Genomic DNA, 19,653 nt, shown 5'->3' on the forward strand with positions numbered 1-19,653 from the left:
CTGATTTGTTACACATTGGCTGTAGTTGCTTTTGTGCAACATGGCAGAGTGGTTGTGACTAAGAGCTGCACGCCTGGTCCTTTACAGAAAACGTCTGCTGATCGTGATCTCAGGGACTGTGGCTGTGTTGACTCTGCTGCTTTTTGCTTGATTACAGCCCAGACGCTGAAGTTACTTATTAACTTGTAGTTTCTATCCCATAGAAAAGAAAACTTCATTAACTAGTTTCGTATCTAACATCACAATCTTTTTCTAGAGTTCTTCTCTTAAAATGCTTACTGGCCGAGCACAGTGGCTCATATCTGTAGTCCTAGCAGTTTGGGAGGCTGAGGAGGGAGGATTGCTTGAGCCCAGGAGTTTGACACTAGCCTGGGCAATAGAGCGAGATCTTGTCTCTAATAAAATTTTTAAAAATCAGCTGGGCATAGTAGTGTGTGCCTGTAGTTCTATTTACTTAGAAGGTTGAAGCAATAGGATCGCTTGAGCCCAGGAGGTCGAGGCTGCAGGGAGCTATGATTGCACCACTCCACTCCAGTCTGGGTGGCAGAATGAGACCCTGTCTCAAAAAAAAAAAAAGCTTACAAATACATGAAATGCATGTACCCAGATTCTCAGGATAATCCATGAATCAGAGTTCCCAAACGCTCCTTTTCTGAACTGATGTGTAAAAGATCTTTGATGCGTGTTCATTCTATATGAGTCATTTTTTTTTCGTATTTGAAAATTTTATTTTGACAAGGCTTTGTCTGGAGGTGGTTGCTGCAAATCAGTTCAGATTTCAAAAGAGGTTGAGAGAAGCAGGTACTGGGTGAGCTGGGTACCCTCCGGGCTTCCCAGGGTGCCTGCTCTGTGGCAAACACCAGCCCCTCTGCTGCAGATATCCACCTGGGTGTCCAATCGGATCATCAAGACTTCTGGGACTGGGTGTGGTGGCTCACAGCTGTAATCCCAGCACTTTGAGACGTTGAGGTGGGCAGATCACTTGAGGTCAGGAGTTTGAAACCAGCCTGGCCAACATGGTGAAACCCTGTCTCTCTCTACTAAAAATAGAAAATAAGTCAGGTGTGGTGGTAGGGCGCCTGTAATTCCAGCTACTCGGGAGGCTGAGGTGGGAGAATCACTTGAACTCAGAAGCTGAAGGTTGCAGTGAGCCAAGATTATGTCACTGTCCTACAGCCTGGGTGACAGAGGGAGACTCTGTCTCAAAAAAAAAAAAAAAAAAAAAAAAAAAGGGCCAGCTGTGATGGCTTATGCCTGTAATCTCAGCATTTTGGGAGGCTAAACCAGAAGGATCATCTGAGGTCCGGAGTTCGAAAGCAGCCTGGCCAAGATAGTGAAACCCCATGAAACCCCATCTCTACTAAAAAGACAAAATAGGCCGGGTGCTGTGGCTCACGCTTGTAATCCCAGCACTTTGGGAGGCCAAGCAGGTAGATCACGAGGTCAGGAGTTTGAGAGCAGTCTGGCCAAGATGGTGAAACCCCATCTCTACTAAAAATTTTAAAAATTAGCCGGCCGTGGTGGCAGGCACCTGTAATCCCAGATACTGGGGAGGCCGAGGCAGGAGAATCACTTGAACCCTGGAGGCGGTGGTTACAGTGAGTAGAGATTGTGCCACTGCACTCTAGCCTGGGTGACAGAGCAAGACTCTGTCTCAAGAAAAAGGGCAAAACATCTGGGAACCTGCCCAGGCCCCAGTTGAATGCCAGGCCTTGAAGTATCTGCGGGGTGGTGGTATAGACTTGAGGGGCAGATGGAAGGTATAATCTCCCGTTCCTCTCGATTTTCCAGGTGGCCTCCAGAAACAGGGTGGCATCCTGAGTTATGGGCAGCTGTGCTCAGGGCCTGAGAGGAGAACCGGGGGGCAGAGCCCGGCAGGCAGTCATGTTAACTTCCCCTCCAGCTGCAGTGGTCGGCTCTGGGGAGGAGAGGTGGACACTGCAGGAGGGTGGCTGTGTGAGCACCCAGCATCCAGGGTTCCACATGCAGCCAGTCCACGCCTCTGCTGCCCTTTCACTCCCCGCATCAAGGCTCAGGAGACCTGCTGGACGTGGTGGCTCATGCCTGTAATCCCAGCGCTTTGGGAGGCTGAGGCAGGCAGATCATGAGGTCAAGAAATGAAGACCATCCTGGCCAACATGGTGAAAATCTGTCTCTACTAAAAATACAAAAATTAGCTGGGCTTGGTGGCGTGCACCTGTAGTCCCAGCTACTTGGGAGGCTGAGGCAGGAGAATCGCTTGAACCCGGGAGGCAGAGGTTGCAGTGAACGGAGATCATGCCACTGCACTCCAGCCTGGCAACAGAGTGAGACTCCATCTCAAAAAAAAAAAAAAAAAAGGCTTAGGAGACCCTGGGTCCATACTTCCTGGACAGTAGGGCCTTGAAACCCAAGATCCAACAGGCATGAGGATTTTTGTGAACCCCTAAGGAAGTACCCAGAGGACCAGGTGCTGGTGGTTTGGGGTGGGGATGGGGGCTGCATTAGGCTCAGCTGCCCCTGGACCCAGGCCTTGCGCAAGTTAGGGAGGGGAGGGGAGGGACCCAGTCCTGTAAGGTTTAGAAGGCAAGTGGGACGGCATAGCACAGGAGGGTGCGAACCTCTAAGAGTTGGGCTGGTGGGCTGCTTACGGGGGATATGGCATCCACCAGGGCCACCGCTGGCAGGAAACGTTGATACGGCCCCAGAGGCCGTAGGGAAGAGCAGGAGGGCGGCCCCTGGCATCTTCATTTCCCCTTTGCCTTTTTGTTTTTTTAGACAGGGTCTCTGTCGCCCAGGCTGGAGTGCAGTGGCATAATCTTGGCTCACGGCAACCTCCGCCTCCTGGGTTCAAGTGATTCTCCTGCCTCAGCCTCCCAAGTAGCTGGGATTACAGGCACCTGCCACCATGCCCAGGCCATTTTCTGCAAACATAGGTGTCTGTTGTAAAACTGTCTCCAAGGCAGGCCCCGCCTTCTGCAGCCCTACTGCGCGATGCACGCTTCCCGGCAGCACTCACCTGTGCTCTTCCTGCCCCGGGCAGCCTCCGAACCAGTCTCCCCCCTCCTCTGTGAAACGGGCTTGAAGAGGTTAGAAGCCGAGAAGTGGTGCACTGCGACCTCCGCTTCCTGGATTCAAGCCATTCTCCTGCCTCAGCCTCCTGAGTCGCTGGGATTACAGTCACCTGCCAACATGCCCAGCTACTTTTTGCATTTTCAGTAGACATGGGGTTTCACCATGTTGGCCAGGCTGGTCTTAAACTCCTGACCTCAGGTGAGCCACCCAACTTGGCCTCTCAAAGTGCTGGGATTACAGGCATGAACCACCTCGCCCGGCCCAATTTGTCTTTGAATATGGTCCCTGGAAGAGCCAAGATATACAGCCTGCCCCACTGGCCCTGCCCCCGAGCCTAGCTGGACAGCTAGGTCAGGGGTCATGTCTGAGCCCTGGGACTCTGGGGGCTGTCCTAGGCCAAGGACAAAGAAGGGAGGCTGAGTTTGCTTGGATGAGCTTTGAGAATGTGCTTGTGGCTGGGCGAGGTGATCCTGTAATCCCAGCACTTTGGGAGGCTGAAGTGGGAGGATGGCTTGAGCCCAGGAGTTCAAGACCAACCTGGACAACATGGTGAGATGCTGTCTCTACAAAAGTACAAAAGAATTAGCTGGGCATGATGCTGCACACCTGTAGTCCCAGCTACTCAGAAGGCTGAGGCAGGAGGATCGGTTGAGCCCAGGAGTTGGAGGCCGCAGTGAGCTATGATCACTCTACCCCACTCCAGCCTGGGTAACACAGTGAGGCTCTGTCTCAAAAAAAAAAAGGAAAAAAAGATGTTCTGAAAGACTGCCCCTTCCTCTGTCTTGTTTTTTTTGTTTGTTTGTCTTTTCTTTCTTTTGAGATGGAGTCTCACTCTGCTGCCCAGGCTGGAGTGCAGTGGCGCGATCTCAGCTCACTGCATCCTCTGCCTCCCAGGTTCAATCCGATTCTCCGGAGTAGTGGGGATTACAGGTGTGCACCACCGCGCCTAATGTCTGTGTTTTTAGGAGAGACTGGTTTTCACCATGTTGGCCACGATTCGCCAGGCTGGTCTCGAACTCCTGAACTCAGGTGATTTGCCCAACTCAGCCTCCCAGAGTGATGGGATTACAGGTGTCCTCAGTCTTGTTAATTACACCGGAGGTTTGCTGCGTACAGTGAGACCAGGATGATGGTGGTGAGGTGGTGATCAGAGGGAGCCACACTTCTGCTCAGGGGCTTGGTAGAAGCCAGCAGGGCTTGGGGTTTCCCCATTTGGGGCTCTCCAAGTTGAGAGTGCAGAGAAGTGTGAGGTGCGTGCGAAAATGCAACCTTGGCTCCCTCTGGCTCGAGGGTGGCAGTAGGTGAGTCTCTGGTAGGACTGGGACACATGTACTTTTTAAGCTTTTTTATTCTTGAAAAGTTCAAGGATACACAAAGCTAGACAGACCATGCAGGATAAGGAGCCCTCACATACTCCGAATATCTCTTCTGTAATGATCGGCTCATGGCTAGTCTGGTCTCATCTCTACCTCCACTCCTGACCTCTACCTCTGGGTTATTTTGCAACAAATCCCAAATGTCCATATCATTTATCTTAATATTCCATAAATATTCCACTGTGTAGCTCTGAAGGATAAGGACTTTTTTGTTGAGACACAATTTCGCTCGTTGGCCAGGCTGGAGTACAATGGCATGATCTCCACCCACTGCAACCTCCACCTCCTGGGTTCAAGCGATTCTCCCACCTCAGCCTCTGGAGTGGCTGGGATTACAGGCTCCCACCACCACACTCAGCTAATTTTTGTATTTTCAGTAGAGACGGGGTTTCGACATGTTGGCCAGGCTGGTCTTGAATTCCCAACCTCAGGCAATCCACCTGCCTTGGCCTCACAAAGTGCTGGGATTACAGGTGCGAGCGACCATGCCCAGCAAGGACTCAAACTCCTGAGTTCAGGTGATTCTCCCACCTAAGCCTCCCAAGAAGCTGGGATTATAGGCATGCTCCACTGTGCCCAGCCAAGTGCAATGTCTTATCACACCTTTACAAAATTAATAATTCCAATCATCCTATAGTGTTCAAATTTCCAATAGTCTCATAAAACGGTAATTTCTTTTTTTTGAGACGGAGTGTCGCTCTTGTTACCCAGGCTGGAGTGCAATGGCGCGATCTCAGCTCACCGCAATCTCCGCCCCCTGGGTTCAGGCAATTCTCCTGCCTCAGCCTCCTGAGTAGCTGGGATTACAGGCACGCGCCACCATGCCCAGCTAATTTTTTGTATTTTTAGTAGAGACGGGGTTTCACCATGTTGACCAGGATGGTCTTGATCTCTTGACCTCGTGATCCACCCGCCTCGGCCTCCCAAAGTGCTGGGATTACAGGCTTGAGCCACCGCGCCCGGCAAAACAGTAATTTCTTAACATCTTATTTTGTTGCAATTGGTTGCTGTAAGTCACCTAGGTATCTTAAGTTTCTCTTTTAGACTTTTTATTGTAAAATAGATATAAAATTTGCCATTTTAACAATTTTTTTTTTTTTTAAGATGGGGTTTCACCTTGTTGGTCAGGCTGGTCTTGAACTCCCAACCTCAGGTGATCCACCCAACTTGGCCTCCAAAGTGCTTGGATTACAGGCGTGAGCCACCACTCCCCATTTTAACAGTTTTTAAGTGTTTAACTCAGTGGTGTTAATTACGTTCACAATGTAATCATCACCTCTATGTAGTTCAAAAATCTCAAGTCACCTTTATTTTTGCATTTTTTTTTTTTTTAATTTTAGGGACTAGGTTTTGCTATGTTGCCCAGGCTGGCCTTAAACTCCTGGGCTTAAGATGATCCTTCCGCCTTAGGCCTCCCAAGTAGCTGGGACTACAGGTGTACACTGTCACATCCAGCTTCAAATCTCTTTTAATCTATAAAGTTCTGGCTAGGTTCGGTGGTTCATGCCTGTAATCCCAGCACTTTGGGAGGCCGAGGCAGGTGGATCACCAGAGGTCAGGAGTTGGAAACCAGCCTGGCCAACGTGGAGAAACCTTGTCTCTACTAAAAATACAAGAATTAACTGGGTGTATGTGGGGTGTCTGTAATCCCAGTTACTACGGAGGCTGAGGCAGGAGAATCGCTTGAACCTGGGAGGCGGAGGATGCGGTGAGCCGAGATCGCACCACTGCAGTCCAGCCTGGGCGACAGAGCGAGACTTTGTCTCAACAACAACAAAATCGATAAAGTTCCCCTTCCTCTGAAGATTGAATGTGATTTTAACAAACCCATTTCAGCTCTGAGGTGCATGCCTATTCCAAGGCCACTCCTCCCTCTGGGGGGTCCCAGTTTCGTGATCTGGTCTTCCCTTTCCTTCCTGGTAGCGTGAACCAATAGAGACAACAGGATAAAGGTGAGGGATGAATGGATGGATGCAGGCAGATGTGAGAACAGCGCTCACCTGGAGGGCAGGAACCACTTGGGGGCGCCCTGTGCCCATGAGCTGCTGTTTCGAGGAGCCTGGAGCCGGTGGGCACAGGGAGGAAAGAGGCTTTAGAGTGGGGGACAGCCGGGGGAGGAAGGAGGTTGGCTGAGCCAGGCCTGGGGGCCTCAGGGACTTCTGTGTCCTCATGAGGCACAAAGGCCCTGCCCACCCTGCCCTGGTGTGGCCTGCCGTAGGTCACCCCCAAGAGCGGGCACACGTGTGGCTTTGGGACCATGGCGCAGGGAAAAGAGGGACAGGGCCCTGCTCCTGTCACCTGCTGCTTCCGCCACGCCAGGACCAAGTCAGTGGTGTGAGCCAGTGGCCAGGCATCACTGCCCCGAAGGCAGTGGGGGGCTCCTCTTGGACTGGGGGCAGGGCTTGGTGGGCAGCCCTATGGGAGGGGGAGTTGGTGGGGGACCAGAGGGACTGACCAAAGGCAGGGCAGATCCCAGGACACCAGGGAATCTAAGCTTCTAAGAGTCAAGCTTTGCTGACCGTTGGACTAGCCCGGGGCCTCTATGCTTAAGGCATCGGAGAAGCCCAGTGGCCAGAAAGGGGCTGGGACCAGGGTGGACCTTTGGGATCTGGGGTCAAAGGGGGAAGGAGCTGACTGTGTGGCAGGGCAGGGGCAGAAGGCCTTTTGGGGAAGGGGGTCCAGGCCTTCTCCCCACCCTGATCCAGGTCACTGTGGATGCAGCTGGGAGCTGAGCCTGGCAGCCCATGTGATACAGTGGTGGGGGGATGGGAGCCCCACATGGCCAACACTGCCAGCCACACCCTAGAGGGCATAGGGTAAGGGCTGTGTGAAGAGAAAAGGGGTCTCTGAGTCCTGCCTCTCTGTGCTGTCCTCAGGGACACCCTAGAGAAGGGACTTTTGGGGGCTGCTTTGAGGAGAGAACAGCTGGATGGACCCACTGGGCTCTGTGGTCTGTGGGGCATGGAAGAGGGGACCCAGGGGCATTGTGGGGACAGCGACTGGGAAGGGAAAGGAGCCCCTGACCCCAGATGAGTGGGGAGAAGGAAGAGCGGAGAACAGGGATGCCCAGAGCCCATGCTATCAGCCCCATCCTCAGCACACCCACCGGCAGCCTCTGGGGTCCCCCCGGGCCCACTTTCTCCCGAGATCCCCATCACAAGAGCCCAGAGGGCAGGAAAAGCAGGTTTACTGTTGGCAACAGCACAGCCCTGTGCCACCCACGGGGAGCTGGTGAGGTGGCAGCCGGGTCTCCTGGGCCTCCTGTTCCCTCCCATTCTCTAGGTCCCTGGAGCCCAGACCCCTGGCTGTGGCCTGGCCTAGCGGCGGTTCTGGCTGGGTCTGTCCGAGGCAGGAGAGGAAGGTCCTTGGAGAGGCAGCGATGGCTGCAGCGGCCGTAGGGAGCCAGGACACTTCGGGCCAGGCCTGCTCAGCTTTGCACTTCTGGGGATCCCCTTATCCCTGACTCTCCCCCCACCCCCACCTGGAAGAGACCTGGGCCCCGCACCCCAATGAGGAAGACCAGGCTGAGGGGTGCAGAGCATCCTGGGGGGGCTTTGAGCCTTGGCCAGGGCCTCAGCAAGGGGAGCGCAGGGCGGGCCTCACGTCTGCAGCTCCAGGAGGCAGTTGGGCCCCGAGGTCGGGGAGCTGGCCAGGCTGGAGCTGTGAGCCTCCCGAAGGCCCCGAAGCACCCGGAGCAGCCGGGCCAGTGAGTCCTCGGGGGCTGCGGACAGAGGCGGCCGTGAGGGCCCTGGGAGTGGGTCCGGAGACCCCGCCCATACGTCCCTGGAGGGGCTGGGACCAGGCAGCCAGCCCCAGGTGCGCAGGACCTACCGTCGCCAGGGCTCGCAGGCACAGTGCCGGCCTCGGCACCCCCGCTCAGCTCCCGGTGCTTCTCCCTGTGGGGCGGCCAGAGTGAGGACCGTCAGCCTCCACCCGCCCTGCCAGGCTTCTGGTGCCCCTGTGGGAAGGCTGGGTGCTCCTGGGCTAGAGGTGGCTCTGGGAGTGACGGCAGGGCTGACTCCTTCAGTCTATGAACAGGAAACGCGGGCCCAGCCTCGGCCCCTGGGCGACTGCCCCCTTCTCCCTTGCAGTGTCTCCTCCTCAGCCCACTGGGTTCACCAGAAGCCCCTTTGGATTTTTTTTTTTTTGAGATGGAATCTTGCTCTATGACCCAGGCTGGAGGGCAGTGGTGTGATCTTGGCTCACTGAAACTTCCATTTCCTGGGTTCAAGCAATTCTGCCTCAGCCTCTCAAGTAGCTGGGATTACAGGTGCCCTCCACTACGCCCAGCTCATTTTTGTATTTTTAGTAGAGAAGGGGCTTTGTCGTGTTGGCCAGGCTGGTTTCAAATTCCTGACCTCAAGCCATCTGCCTGCCTTCGCCTCCCAAAGTGCTGGGATGACAGGCGTGAGCCACCGTGCCCTGCCTTTGTGGGTTTTGAGGGCAGAGATAAACCGAGGAAAGGGGAGGGCCACACCCTTCCTCCTCGAAGAGGGTGGGGTGTGAGAGACGGAAGAGCTCCTGGTCCAGCTGGCACTGGGTCACCCTGAAGTGTCCCGGCACCGCCACATCTCCAGAGACCCTGAGTGACGGGGCCTCAGCATCCTGTTTTTAAAGCTGGGCATTAAAAGCATCCTGTTTTTTCTAAGCTTGTGCCAGGGCTGAGAACCACTGGACGAGTGAGATGGCCGAGGAACTCAGGGAGTGGCCGAGGCCACAGCCTGTGCTCCCAGGGCCTGGTGAGACGGCTGGGCAGGTGGTGAGGTGGGTTCAGCCCACAGCATCATGCAGGCACGGCGCAGACCCTTGGGGCCTCTGTCCCAACCTGAGCTGGCCTCATGTTGCAGGGAGGCAGGTATTCCTGGTGCCCTCCCCAGATGTGGCCAGTTAGAACAGAGGTGACCAGCCACCACGGAGCAGCCCCAAGCCTGAATCCCAGCTCTAGCCCCCAGCCTGGCACACTCCCTGGGCTACACAGGCTGTCCTGGGTGGGACTCACCACAGCATGGCCTCCACGCTCAGCAGGTGCCGGTAGATGAGCTGGGCCTCAAGGTCATGGTCAAGAGGGTCATTCCACTCCTGCAGGGTCACCCGTGACCGGGTCTTATCGCAGCCCCGACCTGGGGGCACAGAGAGGGCAAAGTTACCAGCAGACACTTCACTACCACGTCCAACTTCCTGGCTGCACAGATGAGCAAGCAGAGTTCTGGAGGGGAGAGAGGCACTCGGGGGTCCCTGGTGCACAGCCTGGTCAGTCTGATTCAGGACCTCATCTTGAGGTCAGCCCCTGCACCATGGAATGTGTGACTGCAGAGCATGGATGTCATCAGGATGTGACTCGGGGAGCCAGGCAGCTTTCTAGAAGGCCGCCTGCCTGGAAGGGAACAGGCTGAAATGTTAACATCATGGTGAGGTGGGCCGTAGCGGGTTCATGCCTTAGAATGAGCTGCTCCTGCAGCCCACGCTGGCTTTAAAGTCGTCTGTCTTCGCTAAGCCTCAGCTTCTCCTCCGTACAGTGGAATACCAGGCCCTGTCTCCTGGGCCATGGTGGGCCCCACTATGCCAATAATGAGGGTATCGCTATGATGGTTACAGCCAGAGGCTGCAGGTCATATCAGCCAGCCAGCAAAAAAGAGTCACCAAGAGCCCAGGCGCAGTGGCTCACACCTGGAATCCCAGCACTTTGGGAGGCTGAGGCAGGAAGACCGCTTGAGGCCAGGAGTTCAAGGCCATCCTGGGCAACACAGTGAGACCTTGTCTCTACAAAAAGGTGTGAGGCATGTGCCTGTAGTCTCAACTGTGCAGAAGGCTGAGAGAGGAGGATCACCTGAGCCCAGGAGGTCAAGGCTGCAGCGAGCTATGGTTGTGCCACTGCACTCCAGCCTGGGTGAGAGAGTGAGGCCCAACTCAGAACAAAACGAAAGAGTCACCCATCTCTGTGCACTGCCAGACTGTAAATCCAGGGCCAGCCTAGAGTGGGTGGGTCAGTTTTCCATGGCCTCTGCCACACTGGGCTCTGGGGACCGAGGTTTGGCCTGGCCTGAAAGGCCAGGAGACTCCAAGTGCTCAGTCTCGTCAGGAAGGAAGGCGAGGATAATGAGAAGGATTGTTCTGTTCTGCAGGGCGGCCGCTAGCCACAGGAAAACATTTGAGTTGATTACAATGAAAACAACATTTTTAACAACGTAAAACTCAGGCCAGGTGTGGTAGCTCACGCCTGCAGCCCCAGCACTTTGAGAGGCTCAGGAAGGAGGATTGCCTGAGCCTGGGAATTCAAGACCAGCCTGGACAACACAGCAAGACCTTATCTCTAAAAAAAAAAAAAAAAAAAATGTAAAAACGAGCCAGGGGTGGGCCTGTAGTTCCAGCCTACTCAGAGGCTGAGACAGGAGGCTTGCCTCAGCCCAAGAGTTGGAGGCTGCAGTGAGCTATGATTGTGCCACTGCACTCCAGCCTGGGCAATAGAGCGAGACGCTATTTTTAAAAAATTAAACAAAAAACCCCCTCAGCCCCTCAAGCCACATTTCAAGTGCTCAAGAGCCACAGGTGCTGGAAGCGAGAGTACTGCACAGTTGTGAGGCCTTCTAGAAGCTCCTTTCTGCCACCCCTCCAGTGCCCAAGGCACAGGGTCCCCTCCCACCCACAGCTCCGGGTTCAGGCCGCCAGCATGGGGGTGTGCGAACCCAGGGGCTCTCTTTGGCTCCCTTTAGCAGGGGGTTCCTCAACTGTGTTCCCTAGAACACTGGTTCTGTTAAGAAGCTCCTTGGGCAAGAGACGGGCCACGTGAAGCTATTTGAGTTAATTAAAATCCAAACCCTAGGGTTCCCTGTCAAATGGGATTGGGAAGTACAGGGTTAAGCCACGTTAGAAGTGGGATTCTTAGGCTGGGCGTGGTGGCGCATGCCTGGAATCCCAGCACTTTGGGAGGCCAAGGCGGGTGGATCCTTTGAGGCCAGGAGTTCGAGACCAGCCTAGGCAATGTCTCTACTAAAAATACAAGAAAAAATAGTTGGCCGTGATGGCACGCGCCTGTAATCCCAGCTACGCGGGAGGCTGAGGCAGGAGAGTCACTTGAACCTGGGAGGTGGAGGTTGCAGTGAGACGAGATTGTGCCACTGCACTCCAGCCTGGGTGACAGAGTGAGACTCATCTCAAAAAAAAAAAAAAAAAAAAAAAAATCTGGCCGGGCTTGGTGACTCATACCTGTAATCCCAGCACTTTGGGAGGCCGAGGTGGGCAGGTCACAAGGTCAGGAGTTTGAGACCAGTCTGGCCAACATGGTAAAACCTCGTATCTACTAAAAATACACAAAAATTAGCTGGGAGCAGTGGCATGTGCCTGTAGTCCCAGCTACTTGGGAGGCTGAAGCAGGAGAATCACTTGAATCGGGAGGTGGAGGTTGCAGTGAGCTGAGACTGTGCCACTGCACTCCAGCCTGGGCGACAAAGCGTGGCTCTGTATTAAAAACGAAAACAAAGAACAAGAGCAGCTTGACCAACATGGTGAAACCCCATCTCCACTAAAAATACAAAAAAATTTGCTAGGCATGGTGGTGAGTGCCTGTAATTTCAGCTACTGGGGAGGCTGAGGCAGGAGAATTGCTTGACCCTGGGAAGTGGAGGGTGCAGTGAGCTGAGATTGAGCCACTGCACTCCAGCCTTGGCAGCAGAGCGAGGGTCTGTCTTTAAAAAAAAAAAAAAAAAAAAAAAAAAGTGGCCAGGCGCGGTGGCTCACGCCTGTAATCCCAGCACTTTGGGGGGCCGAGGCGGGTGGATCACGAGGTCAAGAGATCGAGACCATCCTGGTCAACATGGTGAAACCCCGTCTCTACTAAAAATACAAAAAATTAGCTGGGCGTGGTGGCACGTGCCTGTAATCCCAGCTACTCAGGAGGCTGAGGCAGGAGAATTGCCTGAACCCAGGAGGCGGAGGTTGCAGTGAGCCGAGATCGCGCCATTGCACTCCAGCCTGGGTAACAAGAGCGAAACTCCGTCTCAAAAATAAATAAATAAATAAATAAAATAAATTTAAAAAAGCAGCAGCAGAAAAAAGAAATGGAATTCTTAAGATTGAGAGTCTTTCAAAAAATAAAAATAAATAAGAAAACAGAAATGGGATTCTAACACGTTTTCAGGCCTCCTTAGAGCCTTCAGCGAGTTCACTCACACGCATCGCACACAGCACGTGGCACTTCCCAAACCACCCCTTCTACCCAGAGAGCCCGGAGGCGCCAGCGTTCCTTGGGCTAGGTCCCTGCAGGTGCACAGCAGGCTCAGGGCCCCATTGTTCAACCAGAGGCCCGATCCCACAGCGGATGGATGCAGATCCCAGGGCCCGGGCCTCCTCTCCCACCTGTCTTCTCTCTCTGGTGGCAGCAGCTCCACTTGTCCCCACGGAAGACGCCAGGGTGGTAGGAGCCCAGCAGGCCAGTGTTGTTGATGCTCACCTTCCGCAGCGCAGACAGCCACTGGTTCAGCTCGTTCACACACTGAGGGGACGTGGAGGGGGAGGCCTAGTCAGAGGTCACCTCCTCCAGGAAGCCCTCCTAACCTGCAGCTCCTATACCACACCCGACGCCATGTTCCCCACCACACCAACACAGCAGCTTTGAGTGAATTAGGAGAGGCTGCCCTTCCTCCAGGGGAATGTAGCCCACACCTGGGCACATGGCCTGGAAAGCAGGTGAAGTGGATCTCTCCTATAATCCTAGCACTTTGGGAAGCTGAGGCAGGAGGATCGCTTGAGCCCAGGAATTCAAGACCAGTCTGGGCAACCCAGCAAGACCCCATCCTCTCCTCTCCCACCCGTCTCGTCTTCTTGGTGGCAGCAGCTCCGCTTGTCCCTGGTGTGGGCTGGATTTCAGCTGCTGCTGGCCCCTTGGCCATGCTCCTAGGTATTCCAGAACCCGCGAACTATATTTGGTGGCCCTGATATCATTACTTTTCCCTGTGGCTCTGGACCCTGACACAAAAGGGAAGCCCTAGAGGGAAGGGCTCGGAGGAACAGGTCTGTGACCTCCTCCCCACCAGCCCAGGACAGTCACGCCCAGAAGAAACCACCCCCTTCCAGCTGCAGGCTTCCTCCATGCGTTTCTGCCCTAGAGACACATCTCAGTCACCCTCCTACAAGGTCCCTGCTCGGATGCCACCCATCAGAGGTCCTCCCTGACCACGTTATTTTTCTTTTGAGATGGAGTCTCTCTGTCACCCAGGCTAGAGTGCAGTGGCACGATCTCAGCTGATTGCAACCTCTGTCTCCCAGGTTCAAGTGATTGTCCTGCCTTAGCCTCCTGAGTAGCTGGGGCTACAGGCTCCTCCAACACACCTGGCTAATTTTTTGTATTTTTAGTAGAGCCAGGATGGTCTCAATCTCCTGATCTCATGATCCACCTGCCTTGGCCTCCCAAAGTGCTGGGATTACAGGCGTGAGCCACTGCACCTGGCCTCTCACTACCCTTTATAGCAGGCGTCCCCAAACTTTTTACACAGGGGACCAGTTCACTGTCCCTCAGACCGTTGGAGGGCCGCCACATACTGTGCTCCTCTCACTGACCACCAATGAAAGAGGTGCCCCTTCTTGAAGTGTGGTGGGGGGCCGGATAAATGGCCTCAGGGGGCCGCATGCGGCCCGTGGGCCGTAGTTTGGGGACGCCTGCTTTATAGGACAGACTGCTCCCTGCTACCCTCCACTCTGTTCCCTTCCTTGCTCCCTTAGTCTCTTCTGGTTCCCTTCAAGTCACTATCACTATTTGACTTTTTGTTTTAAGAGACAGGGTCTCACTTTGTCACCCAGGCTGGAGTGCAGTGGTGTGATCATAGCTCACTGCAGCCTCCAACTCGCTGCAACCTCCAACTCCTGAGCTCAGGCAATCCTCCTGCCTCAGCCTCCTAAGTAGCTGGGATCACAGGTGTATGCCATCATGCCTGGCTAATTTTTTATTTTCTGTAGAAATGGGGTCTTGTTACATTGGCCAGGCTGGTCTCAAACTCCTGGCCTCCAGCAATCCTCCCACCTTGGCCTCCCAAAGTGCTGGGACTATAGGCGTGAGCCACTGTGCCTGGCCTGACATTTGAAACATCTATTCATTGGCCCATCTTCTCCCCTTATCAGCTCCACGAGGGCGGGACTGTCTTGTCTGCCACTGCGTCCCCTCACCTAAAGTCATGCCTGGAACCTAGGAGGTGCTCAGGAAGTGTTTTTTAAATGAATGAATGAAGGAAGGAAGGAAGGAATAGATGGGAAAGTTATTTGAGAACATGCACCCACACAGAACATAATGTTTGATTATTAAGGCGTTGATCCTGGTGCCAGCACAGACTTTCTTTTTTAGAGACAGGGTCTTGCTCTGTTGCTCTGGCTAGAGCTCTGGGATTACCGGCACGAACCAGCATGCCTGGTCCCCATCTCAGATATCTGGAAATCGTTTCCAACAAACGGGTGCAACGTGCAATTTCAGATCACAGGGATGCACCAGTCCGTGTACTGGCCCACACACAGACCTACGCATGGATGCCCAGGGAAAGACATGGGCCATGGCCTCCTGGGGGCTCAGACCCCCAGACAAAACACACACCTAGCCCCACACCTCCCAGATCAGACATACCCTGCTGTGCCTGATGTACCTGGTAGGGGGCGAGAAACTCAGCTCCCTTCTCATACAGTTCACTCTGGCCACTCTCACGGTACCTAGGCCACTCCCACAGTGTCCAGGCCACTCCCACAGCGCCCGAGCCATTCCCAGAGCACCCAGGTCACTCCCACAGAGCCCAGGCCACCACTCCTACAGTGCTCAGGGCATTCCCACAGCACCCAGACCACTCCCATTGCACCTAGGCCACTCCCACAGCACCCAGGCCACTCCCACTGGGCTCCTGCCGCTCCCACAGCACCCAGGCCACTCCCATGGTGCTCATGCCACTCCCACAGCACCCAGGCCACTCCCACGGGGCTCATGCCGCTCCCACAGCACCCAGGGCACGCCCACAGAGCTCATGCCACGCCCACAGCACCCAGGCCGCTCCCACAGGGCTCATGCCGCTCCCACAGCACCCAGGCCACTCCCACAGGGCTCATGCCGCTCCCACAGCACCCGGGCCACGCCCACAGGGCTCATGCCGCTCCCACAGCACCCGGGCCACGCCCACAGGGCTCATGCCGCTCCCACAGCACCCGGGCCACTCCCAGTGTCCAGGCCACTCCCACAGTGTCCAGGCCACTCCCACAGCGCCCGAGCCATTCCCAGAGCACCCAGGTCACTCCCACAGAGCCCAGGCCACCACTCCTACAGTGCTCAGGGCATTCCCACAGCACCCAGACCACTCCCATTGCACCTAGGCCACTCCCACAGCACCCAGGCCACTCCCACGGGGCTCATGCCGCTCCCACAGCACCCAGGCCACTCCCACGGGGCTCATGCCGCTCCCACAGCACCCAGGCCACTCCCACGGGGCTCATGCCGCTCCCACAGCACCCAGGCCACGCCCACAGGGCTCATGCCGCTCCCACAGCACCCGGGCCACGCCCATAGCGCCTAGGCCCCACCCGCAGCACCCGCCCCTCCCCGCACCTTGCACTGCAGGTAGGCAGTCTGGGGCCTGCCGGCGTCGTCTGTGTAGAGGACCTGCATGACGTTCGCGCTGCCAAAGCTCTTTTCCTCCACCTTCTCTGCTGCACGGACGTTGGCCAGCTTGAGGAGGGCGCTTTTCTGAGGCAGGGACGGCGGAGGAGGGTCAGGGACCTAGCCGGGGCCATTCCCTTTCCCATCTCTGGGCCTCAGTCTCCCCTTCTGCAGCACCAGGGGTAAGTGTGGGAGACCCAGAGTGACCTCAGCCAGGGCAGAGCAGACCGACGGCGACCAAGTGCCCAGCAACTGGGAGGGGACGATCTGGCCTCTCAGGGGTGCTCCCAGCAGGCCCGGGGGGTGTGAGCTTTGGGGTAGTGTCTAAACAGCCAGCATTCCCTGGGCTGCAAAGTCATGCCAGCCGCGGCCAACACTGTGTGACTTCGCATTTAGTAATTTTCCAACTTGCTTTTGTAGTCTCAGGCTCTAAAAGTCCCATATCCCATCCCCTGTCCCCTCCTTTCTTACCTTCCTCCTGCCATGATCAAATCTGATGGGAAGCTCAGAATCTAAAATACACATGTCCTGAAAAGGCCCCCAACCCACTAATGCTGAATCTCCACTCCCAGCCTCCATTACTGGCTCCTTTTCTTTCTTTCTTTCTTTCTTTTTTTTTTTTTAAAGAGACGGGGTCTCACTATGTTGCCCAGGCTGAAGTGCAGTGGCTATTCACAGGCTCGATCCCACTACTGATCAGCACGGGAGTTTTGACCTGCTCTGTTTCCTACCTGGGCCGGTTCACCCCTTCTTAGGCAACCTGGTGGTCCCCCGCTCCTGGGAGGTCACCATATTGGTGCCAAACGTAGTGCGGACACCCGATCGGCATAGCGCACTACAGCCCAGGACTCCTGGGCTCAAGGGATCCTCCCACCTCAGCCTCCCGAGTAGCTGGGACTACAGGCGCGTGCCACCTTGCCCCCCTTCTTCTTCTTCTTCTTTTTTTTTTTAAAGATACAGGGTCTCGCGCCGGGTGCGGTGGCTCAAGCCTGTAAGCCCAGCACTTTGGGAGGCCGAGGCGGGTGGATCACGAGGTCAAGAGATCGAGACCATCCTGGTCAACATGGTGAAACCCCGTCTCTACTAATTAAAGTGCAAAAAAATTAGCTGGGCATGGTGGCACGTGCCTGTAATCCCAGCTACTCAGGAGGCTGAGGCAGGAGAATTGCCTGAGCCCAGGAGGCGGAGGTTGCGGTGAGCCGAGATCGCGCCATTGCACTCCAGCCTGGGTAACAAGGTCGAAACTCCGTCTCAAAAAAAAAAAAAAAAAAAAAAAGATACAGGGTCTCACTCTGTCACCCAGGCTGCAGGGCAGTGGTGCAATCATAGCTCACCGCAGCTTCAAACTCCTGGGCTCAAGCGGACTTCCTGTCTCAGTCTCCTGAGTAGCTGAGACTGCAGGTGCATGCCACTATGCTCAGCAAATTTGTTAAATGTTTTTTGTAGCAATAGGGTCTCTCTGTGCTGCCCAGGCTGGTCTCAAACCTGAGTGCTTTCTGCTGTCTTCCCTGCTTGGGGCAGAGGCCAAACAAGAGGAAGCCCTGCTCAGGGTAGAAATCACAACAGCGGCCCCAACTGTCTCAGAATGACAGGCCATCTGACTGGCTATCAAAGATTGACAGCAGACAAAAATGGGAACCAGCATTAAATGATGCTTATGGAGCCAAATCTTTCAACCCTGGCGGATGTGTCATCATCACCTGAGTGCTTTGGGAGGCTGGGGTGGGAGGACTGCTTGAGGCCAGGAGTTTGAGACCAGCCTGGGCAATAAAACAAGACTCGCAAAGAAAATTAGCCTGGCTTGGTGGCACGTGCCTGCAGCCCCAGCTACTTGGGAGGCTGAGGCAGGAAGATTGCTTAAGCCCAGGAGTTCAAGGCTGCAGTCAGCTATGATCATACCACTGCACTAGAGCCTGGGCGACAGAGCAAGACCCTGTCTCAAAAGAAGAATAATAATCCAAGAGGTCTATGGTAGGAAGGGGTGGACCCATTGTCTGCTGGGAGCCCTGATCTGGCTCTTTGAGAACAGAATGGGTGATGAGCTCCTTCACCTACCCCAGCCCATGCTCACCTGCTTAGGGCTAGGCTGGGTATTCCTGGCAGACTGTCCCCATGACTATCCTGCATGACTGGGCAGGTGTACATCAAGGGGTCACCAGGTCCACGGATAAAGTATGATCTTTGAGATCCCTTCCCATACCAAGATTCCCTGCTTCTATATTCCTGCCTCTTCCAGGAAGCCTCCCCTGGTTGCCCTAACCTCCTCCTCACCTAGTAGCCTAGGGAATGTACTATCTTTAATAATACCATTTGCCTAAACAGTACTACCTGCCAGGACCTGGGGCTTCAGGACCCTTAGGGAGATCATCTCATCTAACCCTCAACAACCTGGTCAGATCATCGTCTTCTTTTTTTTTTTTTTTTTTTTTTTTTTAAGACAGAGTCTTGCTCTGTTGCCCAGGCTGGAATGCAGCGGCCTGATCTTGGCTCACTGCAACCTCTGCCTCCCTGGTTCAAGTGATTCCTGTACCTCAGCCTCCCCAGTAGCTGGGACTACAGGCACCCATCACCACACCTGACTAATTTTCGCATTTTTTAGTAGAGTCGGGGTTTCACTATGTTGGCCAGGCTGGTCTCGAACTCCTGACCTCGAGTGATCCACCCACCTTAGCCTCCTAAAGTGCTGGGATTACAGGAGTGAGCCACCCGTGCCTGGCCCTCCTAGGTTCTGACAAGCAGTACAGATGCCACACACCTGGCTTTCTTCTCTGACCCTCGGGGACCTCAGACGGGCTCCAAGGAAGGGCGCAGGTACCTCTAGGGTGCCATAACTTTTCAGAGCCCCACTTGCTGGCCTCCCTCCTTACCCACCTTGGAGCTGGGCGTCTTGGCGAAGCTGAGGGCCTCGCTGGTGAGGGAGAAGTAGAGCTTCTTGAAGGAGGAGGACATGAGGGGGCCCTTTCCCTTGGTTCTGTGGATGAAGAGCGGCCCCTCCTTCACAGGTGGCGCTTGCAAACTCAGCGTCCGCTGCAGGTCCAGCTCTGCCAGGCCAGGGAGGGAGGGGAATCGAGAGCCCAGTGAATGAGAGCGGAACCAGGGGGCGGTGCAAATGTGACCAGCAGGCAGTGGGCGGGGCCCTGGGGCTCAAGGGCGGGGCAAAAATCAGCAGCGGGTGGTGAGCTGGGTGACAGGTGGGCAGAGGTAGGCGGGGCCGTGGGCTTCGGGGTTGTCTTGTGCTGTAGACCGTCTTTTTCCTCACCGTCCTTTTCCTCGATGTCCACGAGCTTGGTGATGAAGTCCTTCAGCTGTGCCACGCCCTGGCGCACAGTGGGCTGCAGCGGCTCCATCCAAGCCTCCTTGGCCCTGGAAGCCGGCGCGTCCATGTTGCCCACATTCTGGACTGCCTGGAGGTGACAGCAGAAGGGCCAGGCTCTGCTGGGTCAGGGGCCTAGCCACTGCACCCCTCCCACCCCCCAAGTCGTTGCTACTCGGCTGTAGAGATGAGGCAGAGGCGACAGAGGCCATGCCCACGGGGCCCCCCTCTCCAGCTCCACAAGGGATCAGGGAGGAGTGGATCGCAGAGTTTGATGCCTTACGATAACTGAG

General features: G+C 55.2%; 1 protein-coding gene across 2 annotated transcripts in view; it reads right to left on the reverse strand.

Moving 5' to 3' along the window:
- Positions 1-1,231: 1,231 nt before the first annotated feature.
- Positions 1,232-19,653, reverse strand: part of LOC101038563 (ras GTPase-activating protein 4) — a 43,711-nt gene continuing 25,289 nt past the window's right edge. Inside the window, exons 15-21 of one of the 2 annotated variants that reach the window (XM_074390583.1) lie at positions 19,307-19,451; positions 18,919-19,088; positions 15,997-16,134; positions 12,783-12,918; positions 9,430-9,550; positions 8,262-8,326; positions 1,232-3,163 (exon numbers count right to left, since the gene is read on the reverse strand). In XM_074390583.1, coding sequence (XP_074246684.1) covers positions 3,132-3,163; positions 8,262-8,326; positions 9,430-9,550; positions 12,783-12,918; positions 15,997-16,134; positions 18,919-19,088; positions 19,307-19,451 — 807 coding nt within the window. In that variant the 3' untranslated portion in view covers positions 1,232-3,131. Of the gene's footprint in view, positions 3,164-4,384; positions 8,152-8,261; positions 8,327-9,429; positions 9,551-12,782; positions 12,919-15,996; positions 16,135-18,918; positions 19,089-19,306; positions 19,452-19,653 lie in introns of those variants that run through there. The other variant, XM_003934136.4, reaches the window with a different exon arrangement.

Source organism: Saimiri boliviensis, chromosome 20 (genome assembly GCF_048565385.1).
Source record: "Saimiri boliviensis isolate mSaiBol1 chromosome 20, mSaiBol1.pri, whole genome shotgun sequence".
Taxonomy (NCBI): domain Eukaryota; kingdom Metazoa; phylum Chordata; class Mammalia; order Primates; family Cebidae; genus Saimiri; species Saimiri boliviensis.